Source organism: Herpailurus yagouaroundi, unplaced genomic scaffold (genome assembly GCF_014898765.1).
Source record: "Herpailurus yagouaroundi ecotype Mexico unplaced genomic scaffold, PumYag 100, whole genome shotgun sequence".
NCBI lineage: Eukaryota > Metazoa > Chordata > Mammalia > Carnivora > Felidae > Herpailurus > Herpailurus yagouaroundi.
Window position 1 is genome coordinate 16473709 of NW_024412391.1, and position 13130 is coordinate 16486838.

The following is a 13130-nucleotide window of genomic DNA, read 5'->3' on the forward strand; positions in this document are numbered from 1 at the left end:
TTAACTATAGAGAACAGCCTGATGGTTACCAGAATGGAGGTAGGTGGGGGGATGGGTTAAATAGGTGATGAGGTTTAAGGAGCACACTTGTAATGAGCATCAGGTATTATATGGAAGCGTTGAATTACTATATTGTATACCTGAAACTAATATTATACTGTATGTTAACTGGAATTTAAATAAAAAACATTAAAAAAATGTAAATCACATCTTATCAATCCCTTGCTTAAAACTGTCCAATAGCTTCCCTTTACCTTTAGAATAAGGAAGGGTCACAAATTCAGTTTTAGACATGCAGAACTTGAAGGATACAAGGCATGTAAGTGAAGACATGAAGACAGTAAGTATATGGCCCTCAAGAGAGATTTGGGCAGAGGTTAGAAAGTGGCCTTACTTATTGGCATATGGATAGAAACTGAAAACCATGGATTTGGAAGAGAATACTTAAAATTAAGTTTGGAAAAAAAAAAAAAGGGTGGAGGCATAGGATCATGACTTGAGAACTCACATTAAGGCCTGGTGGAAAAGGAAGAGTTGACAAAATTAAGACTGGGTATGAGAGGCCAGACTCATAATAAGAAGAGCAGATCCGACACCTAGAAAGCTGATGGAAAACGATGTTTTAAAATGAAGAGAGATCAAATAAAATGGAGATTGAAAAACATTCGTTTGATTTGATAACACATTAGTCATTCTGTGACTTTAACAAGACCTACTTCAAAGACGTGATGGGGAGAGGCATGGCGATTAAGACAGCAACTCTAGTCAATGCTTTCACAAACTTGGCTATCAAAGGAGAAGGAGAGGGACACCTGAGTGGCTCCGTGGGTTAAGTGTCTGACTCTTGATTTTGGCTCAAGTCATCATCTCACAGCTCATGGGTTCGAGACCCACATTGGGCTCTGGGCTCATAGCACAGAGCCTGCTTGAGATTCTCTCCCCCCCCCCCCCCCGCCCCTCTCCTGCTCACACTCTCTGTTTCTCTCTAAATAAATAAATAAACTTAAAAACAAAAAAGGAAAAGGAGAGATTAGAAGACATAAAACTTAAAGCTATAACACTATAGGAATGATTTGATGGAGAGAAAAAGGTTGAAGACACAGGACATAATATACATTTTCTGGAAAGGCAGGAGGGGACAGAATCAAAGCACAGATGGAAGAGTGGTACAACTGTTTATGATAATGTTCAACATAAAAGTGTGCTTGGAAAAAAAGAATATTTAGAAAAGCCACACAAAACTTGTATGTGCTAAATGCCTCAGTAAAGAAAATCTATTTTAGACTATGTAATGTAAAAGAACTCTCTTGCATCAATACCTGCAGACATTGACAATTACCAACTCATTCAATAAACATTTACTAAAAGCATAGTAAGGAGCTGGACAGTGTTCTAATCTCTGCAGAATACGGTAAAGAGTAAGACATTACTTTTGCCTTTAAGAAACCCATAGTTAGCAAGCAGGTAAGTTGAGAATTGCAATTCAGTATACATCAGTGCTGTGATACACACTTTGTATATATATACAAAGGAAGGTGGTGACACAAAGAAGGGGCACAATAGCATGGGCTTTGAAGTCCAACAGACTGGTCTGAATCTGAACTCTGACATTTATTAGCTATATACCTTTGGGCAAGTTATGTAGCTTCTCTCTAAGCCTCAGCTCCTCATCAGAGAAGAAGATGCAAAAGTTATTTTCCTCACAAGGTTAGGAGGATTAAATAAGTTAATGGTTATAAAACACCTTGAACAGGGCCAGACACATAGTACCTACTCATTACAAACAACCTATTTGTATTAAAAAAGAGATTTAAAAAAAAAAGAGAGAATTTTAAAAAGTTGTATAAAGTACACTTGAATGGGTCTTAGAAGACAATTAGGAGAACGGCACTCTAGAAAGAAGAAATAAAATGTACTGTAGTATTACAGTAAATTACACATTTTTTTAAATCTCTCTCTCCAACCTACCTTTTGCCAAGAATTTAAGGCAACTAACTACAAATACTTCTATACAGCTGAAATATAAAATCAAAGACATCAATGGTGAGGTTAGAGAGATAGAAAGGGACAAACTGAAGAGTTAGGGTAAGGAGGAGAAATTGAGAAGACTGTGACCAATTGGGTAAGAGGTGAGCAAAAGGAAGGAATCTACTGTGATTCCCAGGTTTCTGGCTTGGGTCACTAAATGGATGAATTAGCCATGAAACTAGTTAGGATAAGGAGCAAAGAAGAAAGAACAGGTTTGGCAGGAAAGATGATGAAATTATTTTTAGACGCTGAATTTAAGGTACTCTTCAGTAACTTGGGTGGTAATGTCTAGTAGCCACAGGCAAATAGTCCAACAGGAAAGTAGGTCTGGGTTGGAGACAGATTTAGGCATTGTCAGGAAATTAATAACATCACCCAGGGAGAATACAAGAGTAGGAAGGGAAAACAAATAAACAGACAGATATATTCTTGGATACTAATATTAAGGGGCAGATAAAGGAAAACTAATGAGAAGTTCAAGAGCTAAAAGGATAACTATGAGCTCTTCAGGAATAGAGACTTTGTCTAATTATGGATTCCTAGGCTCTAGTACAGGAGGTAGTCAAAATAAAAATCTAGAGAAGTTGGGTAGGATGAAGACTAAGAGGTATCCAAAGGGTTGAACAATTAGGAAGTTATTACCTTAACAAGAGCACTTGAGTGGAATGAAGGAGGCAGAAGCAAGACTGCAATAGATTGAAGAGAAAAAAAAGAAATTAAAATAAATAACAGAGTCTACTCTTTTTGAAAGCTTGGCTGTAACTGAGAGAAATAAAACAGGACATGGGGTGCCTGGTGGCTCAGTCAGTTAAGCATCTGACTTTGGCTCAAGTCACGATCTCGCAGTTTGTGAGTTCGAGCCCTGCATCGGGCTCTGTGCTGACAACTTGGAGCCTGGAGCCTGCTTCAGATTCTGTGTCTCCCTCTCTCTCCACCCCTCCCCTGTGCATCTGTTTTCTCTGTCTCTGTCTCTCTCTCTCAAAAAATAAGCACTAAAAATTTTTTTAAAAAAATAAAAGAAATAAAATAGGACATCAGCTAGAAGAAAACCTAAAAGTTATTCATATAATAAATTGAGAAACAGATTCTTCCTAATAATAGAAAATATAAATGAGTGTTTATGAGTAAAATATTTAAACATACGACAGCTTTTGGGTTATTTTTTTGTTGTTTTTCTTTTTAAGTTTATTTATTTATTTTGAGAGAGAGTGCATACATGCAGGGGAGGGGCACAGAGAGAGGGAGAGAGAGAATTCTACGCAGGCTCCAGCTGTCAGCACAGAGCCCAGCACAGGGCTTGACCCTGTGAATTGCGAGATCATGACCTGAGTCGAAACCAAGAGATGGACACTCAACCAACAGGACCACCGAGGCGCCCCTAAATACACAACAGTTTTAACAGAATCCAAGTTGCTGCTAGTGATATGTAATTACTTACATAGTATTAAAGAAAAAACAATTTACTGATAACTAAAAGGAAAGCAAAATATCAAAATGTTGATATAATGGTTCTTAAGCGGAATTACTATGGATGATTTTCAAGTTCTCACTCAATACTTACCAAATTTTAATAATGAGCTTCTATTCCTTTTATAATTGTGGTGGTAAGAAGTGGAAGACAATAAACCATACTGAACCAAAATTAATGATGTTTCAAAGGCAGAAAAAATTTAAGAGATTCTAACTCAAAGAAGATAGACCATAGAAGAGATGAAATATAAGCAGGTTGAAAGCAGGAAAGAAATGGAAGGAAAAAATAAAACCGACACAGAAATGAAATCTTCATTGAATATAACACAAAGGAGTACAAACACTGCTGAAAACATAGTAAAGGACACGGACAAGAGGACTGAGAAAGGCAAGCAAGATATAAGTGAACTCTGAAAACCATAAAACATTGTTGAAAGAATTAAAGAAGATCTAAATAAATTTAAAACATGCCATGTTCGAGATTGGAAGACTTAATGTTATTAATATGGTAATACTCCTCAAACTGATATGCAGATTCAACACAAATCTCTATAAGAATCTCAGTTGAGTTCATATAAACTGACAAGCTGATTCTCCAATTTACATGGAATTGCAAGGTACCTAGAATAGTCAAAACAATCTTGGAAAAGAATAAAGTAAGAGGACTCATACTTTGATTTCAAAACTTGCTACAGAGCAAAAGCATGGGAGGCAGAGAGGTAAGAGCACATGGACAGACATAGAGATCAATAGAATAGAATCAAGTGTCCAGAAATAAACCTGAATGTTTATGGTCAACTGATTTTTGACAGAAATGCCAAGGCTATTCCATGGGCAAAGAGCAGTCTTTCCAACAAATGGTGCTGGGACAACAGGGCAGCCAACTGAGACAATCTCTACCCTACACCAAACATGAAAACTTACGCAAAAAGAATCAAACATAAATGTAAAAGGGAAGCTATATAAAACTCTTAGAAAAAACATAGGGATAAGTTTTCATGACCTTGGATTTGGCAAGAGTTTTAGATATTGATAAACTGGACTTCATTAAAATTTATTTATTTAGTTTTGGATTTCACCAAAATTTAAAACTTTTGCACTTCAAATAACACAATTAAAAAAGTGAAAAGGCAGGGGCAACCTGGGTAGCTCTGTGAGTTGAGCATCAACTCTTGATTTAGGCTCAGGTCGTGATCTCAGAGTCATGGGATCAAGCCCCTGTGGGGCTCCATGATGAGTGTGAAGCTTGCTTTGGATTCTCCCTCTCTCCCTTTGCCCCACTCCCCTGTTCACATGTGTGCACTCTTTCTCTCTAAAAATAAATTTTTAAAAATTTGGTGGGGGGCGCCTGGGCGGGTTAGTCGGTTAAGCGTCCAGCTCTTGATTTTGGCTTAGGTCATGATCTCGCAGTTGGGTTCAAGCCCCATATCAGGCTCTGTGCTGATAGTGCACAGCCTACTTGGGATTCTGTCTCCCTCCCTCTCCACCTCTCCTCACTCTTTCTCTCTCAAAATAAATAAATGCACTTAAAAAAATAAAAATAAATAAGTACAAATAAAAAGTCAGATAACAACAAGTGTTGATGAGAGCATGTGGACGCAATTGGAACCCTCATACACTACTAGTAGGAATGTAAAATTTCAGCCACTTTGGAAAAGTTTGGCAGTTAATCAAAATATTAAACATAGAGCACAGAGCTACTATATGACCTAACAATTTCACTCCTAGGTATATACCCAGGAGAAATGAAAACATATGTTCACTCAGAAATCTCTACACAATTTATAGCAGTCTTATTCTTAACAGCCAAAAAGTAGAAATAGCCTAAATGCTCATGAGTGGATAAATGGATAGACAAAATGTGGTTTATCCATACAATGGAATATTATTTCTCCATAAAAAGGAATGGAGTACTGATATCCACCACTTTAACATGGATGAACTTTGAAAAAATTATGCAAAGTAAAAAAAGGCAGTCACAAAAGACCACATATTATATGATTCCATTCAGATGAGACAGTCTACAATAGGGAAATCTATAGAGACAAAAGGTAGAGTAGCGGTTGCTTAGGGTGGGGGTGGGGTGGGGAATGGAAGCAAGAGGATAAGGGAGGTGCAGCTAAAAAATATGAGGTTTCTTCTTGAGGTGATGAAAACGTTCTAAAATCAACTGTGATAATAACTGCACATATCTGGCTATATTAAAAAACCCTGGTATTTAAATGGTGAATTGTTTGTTTGACATGTGAAGTATATCTCAAGCCATTGAAAACAGAAATGGAAATGTTAAGAAAGAGTTTAAAAGGATTAACTAGGGAGTTGGGGGCTAAAAAAAAAATAATAATAAAGGGATTAACTACTCTTGTACTAAAGAAAATAAATAAAAAATGGAATTGATGGAATTGCAAGATATTTAGAAAATAACTACAACAGGTAGCCTATAACCTACAGAACACAACTAAAGCAGTATTTAGAAGCATTCTTATGATTTAAACACTTAGAATGAAAAGAGCATTAAGCATCCAACATAAAAAGACAGAAATACAACCACAAAATAAAACCTAAGAAAAGCTAAAAGAAGGATTTAAAACAATGAAAGAAAAAAGTAATAAATAAGAAAATAGTAGAACTAACTTAAATAAATCCAAGAGCTGGTTCTAAAATCCAAGAACCAAGAAAAAAACACAGGAAATTTTTTTTTTTAATCATAAAAGAGTATCTGTTCAACTTCACACAAAATAATTTTAAAAACCTAGATGAAATGGGTTATTTTCTAGGATAATAAAATTATCAAAGCTTCCCCTAAAAGATGTATATTGTAAGCAGCTAAATTATCATAAAAGTAGACATTATTTGTCAAATAGTTTTTCTTCCCCTCAAATACTCAAGGTCCAAAGATTTCACAGGCAATTGAATCAAACCTTTAACTTCAATGCCATTTAGCCAGAGACAGAAAGAAAACAAATTTAAAAGCACAAAAAAACAAAACTTTGAAATAACTTTTATGAAAGTGGCATAATCCAACAAAGATAAACCAAAAACTACGGAGCAATTTAGCTTATGAGGAGTGATACAAAATTTCTAAATAAAGTTTAGCAAATAGAACCCAACAGCACATTTAAAATAGTAATACATTGTGGGGCGCCTGGGTGGCGCAGTCGGTTAAGCGTCCGACTTCAGCCAGGTCACGATCTCGCGGTCCGTGAGTTCGAGCCCCGCGTCGGGCTCTGGGCTGATGGCTCAGAGCCTGGAGCCTGCTTCCGATTCTGTGTCTCCCTCTCTCTCTGCCCCTCCCCCGTTCATGCTCTGTCTCTCTCTGTCCCCAAAATAAATAAACGTTGAAAAAAAAAAATAAATAAAATAGTAATACATTGTGACAAAGTGAATTGATTCAGGAATGCAAGGATGGTCCAGTAGTACAATTCACCACAAAAGTAGATCAAAGGATAAGAATTATGTAATTTTCAAAGAAGCTATAGATGAACGCTTTAGATGAAATTTACTTCTGTATTAAAAAATCTTAATAAAATGGTGATAGTGGACTACTTTAACATGATTAAATATGTACACTTCAATCTGAAGTCAGATCACATTCCAACAGGAAAGCACCAAAAACACCCAATGAACTTAGGAATAAGACAAAGATCCACTATCTTACTGTTTCATATATTTTGGAAAGTACTTGCCAAAATAATGTGACAAAAGGAAGAAATAAGTATAAAAACTGGAAAGCAGATAAAATTATCTTTATTTGGTAATGATATGATTATTTAACCCCACAACTCTAAAAAGACAACTGGGAAACTAGCTAGTATTAGAATTCTAAAAGTGGCTAGATACAAAACTAACACTCAGAAATTAACAGCATTCCCACATTCAAACAAGATAAAAGATATAATAAAACTATAAACTCCATTTACAATAGCAACAAAAAAGATAAAATACCAAGGGCTAAACATAAGAAATGTGAAAGGTCTTAATGAAAAAATTTTTAAATGTTATTGAGAGATGCAAAAGAAGACTTGAACAAGAAATGAATATATTCCCTGCTCTTGGAACAGAAGAATGAACCGCAAAAAGACATCAAGTATCTCTAAATCAATCTATAATGTTCTATCAATAAAAATATCAACAGCATGGGGGAGAGGAGCTATACAAGCAAGACTATCCAGGAAAACCCTGGCAAGTAGAGTAAGAGCAGACTATAATCAAAGAATGGGGTCATTAAGGTATAAATAGGTGAACTGATCAATGAAACAGGATAAAAGCCCAGTAAGAACCTCAAATTATATGTAGGAATCAAGTACACCTATAGACAGTATTTTAATACTGCAATAACTTGTAGCCACCTAGAAAAAAGTCAGATTCTTACCTTAACACTTTACATAATTTATATTTTATATAGATAAGTACATTTAACTTAAAGTAAAATTATAAAAGTACCTAGAAAAAACAAGAATTTTCATTTTAATCAGAAATAATAGTTAAATAGGAAAGGCCTTTCTTATGACGCAAAATCTAAAATCCAAAAAAGAATGATAATTACAACTACAAAAGAATTTTAATTTCTGCTGAAAAACTGTACCATAAACAAGGTCAAAAGCCAAATGATGAGCTATGAAAAATACCTTCAACACATAGCAAAGACAACTAATTTCCTTAAAACACAGAGTTCCTATAAACAATATTAAACATCTTGATAGAAAATGAACAAAAAATATAACCAGATGAATAAAAACTATAAGATGTTATAAATAAAGTTAACAAATATGGTTCTTATACCTATTGAAAAGATGAAGAAAAATACACCTATTAAATTGGCAATTTTAGAAAGTTTGATAACCCACTCTATTATCAAGGGTCTGGGATGCAAGCACTCCAACACCAACAGTGAAACATAAACTGGTACAATCTTTATGGAAGGCAATTTCACAATATCTATGAAAATCTAAATAGTACATATCCTTTGACCCAGCAATCGCACTTCTAGGAATTTATTCTAAAGACAGACTCACTCATGTGCAAAAATATATAGACAGATATTCATCATATCATCATTTATATTAGCAAGACTGTAAACATTTTAAATGCCCATCCAAACAAAGAAATGCTACCATTTCTTTCCACGTGCACGTGCACACACACACACACACACACACGCACGTGCACTCAAAATTTATCATTGCTTGCTTCTAGGGAAAGAAGCCAATTAGCTGGGGTCAAAGGTAGAAGGAAAACTTGCCTTTTATCATATGCTCTTTTGTACCATTTGGATTTTATATCAGCAACATATATCACATTTCACATTTTTAAGTTATCAGTACTGTTTTTGCCCAGCTTTACCAGTTGTTACATATTTCCTTCTCCTTGTCAGTTTTTCAGTTCTTTCATTAGCAGCAATGTCTAACTATCATCGCAGGTAATACATTTAATCAAACTGACACCGTGAAATCACAACAGTAACTTGCACTCTATCATCTCCATGATCTGGGTGCCCCTGAGCTCTACCTCTGCATACCTATTCTACAAAAATGTTCCCTGTTCTTTCTTTACTATGTGTATAGAAGTTATGAATTAGAAATCCAGGACCAACAAGCTATGAATGTCTTGGCCTATGGGACAAACACAAAATCACGACTGCATTTTAGGAGACAGCAAAAAGGCAAGAAGCTGCTCAAACAAGGTTTCACAAAATTATCATTTGTGCTGTCACCATGAATGCAGAGTGTGGTCTACTTTTAAGTGTAAGAACTTGATTTTATCCATTTGTCCAGAGTCAGTGGGGCTGTAGAGGATTGAACCACACTAATCAATCAAATTCACAAGAAACTAATTGCTTACATAGAATGCCAATGCATCAATCTAGAATTTAAGTACATGTACATATGTACAGACGTATATACACAATTAGTGTGTGTGCATATACGAAGAGTGTCAAATCATGCAAATCAAGGAATCACCCATAAATGATAAGTATGCCCAAGGAGAACCACATGGCACTATAAGTGTGTATAGAGAGAAGAGAATAAATCAGAAGGTCAAAGAAGGCATCCCTGAAAACACAGTGTGATCGAGTTAAGTTCTAATGGAAGAGAAGCTAAAAAACAAAAACAAAAAACCCTAAAAGCCAAAAAACAGAAGTGGAGTTAGAGAGTTCTTGCATGATGGGGTAGCATGTGAAATGGCCTCGTGGCAGAAAGAGCATGATATGTCTAAGGTAGCAGAAAACAATCTAAGAGCAAGACCGTATGACGTAAAATTAACTCAAGAGTTACACAATGCAGTGCCTTTTAGGTCATGTTAAGGATTTTTGCCTTACACTAAAAGCAATGAAAAGCTAGTGAAGGGTTGTAAGCAGGGATGAGAATAGATTTGCGCTTGCAAAAGATGAGTGTGCTATAGGTATTGCAGGGCGAGAGGAGAAGCAGGAAGACTGCTTAGAAAACTGCAGGAGACCTAAGTGAGGGATGATGGCAGCATGAGCTGGAGTTATAGAGCAGAAATAAAATAAATGGAACTTGGTGATTAATTATACCTGAAATACAAGGGAGAAGAAAATTTAAGGAGGATGCCCAAGTTTCAGGTTGCGTAACTGCGTGGATAAAGATGCTACCACTGAAGGAGAGAGCAAGAACACTCCAGGAAGACCAGAGTGTTTTGTTTTGTTTCATCAGGGACTAGATGGAGGGTCTGCGTGCAAAAAGTAAGAAAGGGTTCTGGGTGCTTAGTATCTGGCAGTCTTGGTAGAGCCGGACAAAAAATGGAAAATGGGATTAGATGTCAATGGAGAGAGAAAGTTAGCTACAAAAACTTAAAAAAAAAAAGAATCCTTTTTTAACCTCCAGGGTCAGCCATAAAACAGGCCTAGATACTTCTATGCCTCACCAGCACCTAAAATCTTAAACACCTCAATATACAACCTTTCAATGAGTGTGGGGGGAGGGGACAGCCAAAATGCAATGTTGGGGAAAATAATTGGTGTAAAAGAATTTGAAATATATTGAGATGGCAGATGTTCCCAATTCTGATAGTAAAGAAATGACAGAAGCTGCCTACTTGGGGAAGGAAGAATGAAGCACCAATCAAAAGGAAAAGAAAGAGAGAAGAGGCTGATCATCCCATTGCATGAATTCTCACAGTTTAAATTTTTCACATTTTATCTTTCCCTCTGGACAAATGGCTGTTCTTGGCCTTGTGTGCTAAGGAAACGCAGAAATAGCTCCACACCTAAGCCCCACATCAGAAAGCATGGCTTCCACTGCCATCTGGTGGTGGCAGTGAGGAAGTGCACCAACTAGGTTCTTGGAGCCTGGGAATGCCTATATGAAGTCCACGGTATAATTAATCTGAGATCAAAGACCTAAAGATCGCAGTGGTAGAGGGAAAACCGGTAATAGTCTTTGGTAAGAGATTTATCTTCTAATCTGTCAATACACAAAAATAGAAGTTTTTGCTGTTAATTTGAGGTAGGTAAAAGGATTTCTCCTTTTTTCTTTCTCATGTTAAAGATCACATATATAGCAGTTCTAGAATACCCAGTCTGATACTATCACCTCAAACTCAACTCCTAGTATATTATATATTTGACTATTTACAACTGCTTCAATGTTAATTTTAATGGCACATATAAATGGTTAATGTGCATTTCTAACACACATCAATAACCTCATCACCAGCAAGCAACTGTCTCATTGAACGTGCAAAATTCCCTTTGTTGTCTACAAATTAATCAAATAATTTTTGACTACTTAGAACCACAGGCATGGTACTAAAATGAATTAAAAAACCATCATGTTCTCAAAACTCACCGGCTAAGCAAATATATCACTGATAAAATCAACATTATTCACAAACAATATGGTGAATGATTAACACATCATTCCTGATCGTTCTCTTCAAGGTAAAAAAATACGCTTGCCCAATATAATATTTGACATTCTGTGCAATATTTACTTCCCTACCTTCCCTCTACTACACTTCACTTACAAATGTACCTCTTTAAAATTGTCTGCACACACACATCGATCTGATTTGTTTTTTAAAGCATATGAACTCCAGGATAGGAAATTGTAGGCCAAAACGTAAAATAATCACATTGGATACATTTTTCCAATTCTCAATCAGCTGCTTTTATCATAATTTTGTCACCAAGTATATTCTTGATCTTCATTTTTCTCCCCTTAAAATCTAGACCACGTTATCGATTCTGTCTCTGGACATTGCAAAATATTAATAATTTAACTAGTTTTTCCTAATTCTCTTGGTTCTGTTCCCCATCCACATCCCAACACCCTCTACCCCCCTCCCCGCGCCTTTCCTCCTCCTTTCTAGTCTCAGAATGCCTAACTCTTAAACACTCGAGGTGGTTTTTACAAAAACACTCTTTGGAATGTTCTTCCCTCTTCTCTCAACTTAGCACCCTTTAAAAAATAATGTCCCACAGCTAGGCGCCAATATCCTCCTTCTACAGGATCAAACTGCGGAAGAGGATGAGACTGGGAACAGAGTAACCGAAACATTTGGGAATGTCAATGAAACATCGGCCTCTCCTTTGAAAAGAAAACACAACTCTCAGCACAGAGCTTTCAACAAAGCAAAAATGCTTCTTTTCGTTGTGTTCCTGCTCCGTCCCTGACCTCAAAGACACCTTTCCTTTTCTCTAAGCCCCAGTTCCTCTGCTATGCGTGGGGCCTGCCTTTGCTCCTCCCAAGGAAAAGAAAGCCAGGGAGAAAAGAAAAGGTAGCAGTCGCCTTCCCTTCGCGCCCGCAAGCTGGCAGGACCCTGTCCCACGACTCACCTGGCAGGTGCGGCCGCCCGGAGAGTTGCACGAATCTGTTGAGCTGGCCAGTCCCCCGACCCCCGCTGCCCCCACTGCCCCCGCCGGCCCCGCTACCTCCGCCGCCGCCGCCACTGCCTGCGGCGCCTCCTCCCCGCCGGCGGTTCCTGTCCCAGCCCTGGGCGGCCGACATGACCCGCTAACGATTGCGGCAGCCGGGTCCCGGCAGCCCCTGGCCCGGCGGCACTAGCGGAGCCTCCTTGCTGGGCTCCTCAAGAGACCCGGGAGACTGGGGTAGGGGGAGCGCCCTGTCCTCACCAGCGACCAATGACTGGCTTACTTGGTGACAGGCAGCCAATAGCCAGTCGCCTTCTTGGCAGGTGGAGGGAGGCGGGGAGAGACGTGGTAACCATAGCTATGGCTAAAAAAAAAAAAAAAAAAAAGTGGAGAGAGAGAAAGGCAGAAGCAGCCACTCAACACACGCATCAACCGCGCTAAGCAAGCCCGCGTCGCGAGTCCTGCGGGATCAGGAGGGCCAATCGAAGGCCGAGCAAGAGAGGCCACGCCTGCAGAAAGAGTCCCGGCGATAGTCGGTCCTCCAGCCGCGGTTAGGGCTCAGGAACTCTTCCTATAAGTACTCAAATCGGAACTAGGCTGTGAACATAATACACATGTTTGGGGGCAATACAGTGTTTCGCCGGCTGTGCAGACTGAGACCCCTTTCCCTGTTAACACACACAAAGGGCTCTGTTGGAGGAGGAAAAAAACAGAGGCGGAGTCCTTGCTTAAATATAAAAGTGAGGTAGTCTGGGTTTCATTTGTCTTGTCTTTGAATTGAGTAGCTAAACTCCTCAAT

General features: G+C 37.9%; 1 protein-coding gene across 3 annotated transcripts in view; it reads right to left on the minus strand.

The window, feature by feature from the left end:
• KLHDC10 (kelch domain containing 10) overlaps positions 1 to 12612 on the minus strand; it is a 70931-nt gene extending 58319 nt beyond the window's left edge. Inside the window, exon 1 of one of the 3 annotated variants that reach the window (XM_040471976.1) lies at positions 12296 to 12612. In XM_040471976.1, the coding sequence (XP_040327910.1) occupies positions 12296 to 12467 (172 nt within the window). In that variant the 5' untranslated portion in view covers positions 12468 to 12612. The remainder of the gene's footprint in view (positions 1 to 12295) is intronic. The other 2 variants (XM_040471974.1, XM_040471975.1) reach the window with 2 other exon arrangements.
• Positions 12613 to 13130: the final 518 nt, after the last annotated feature.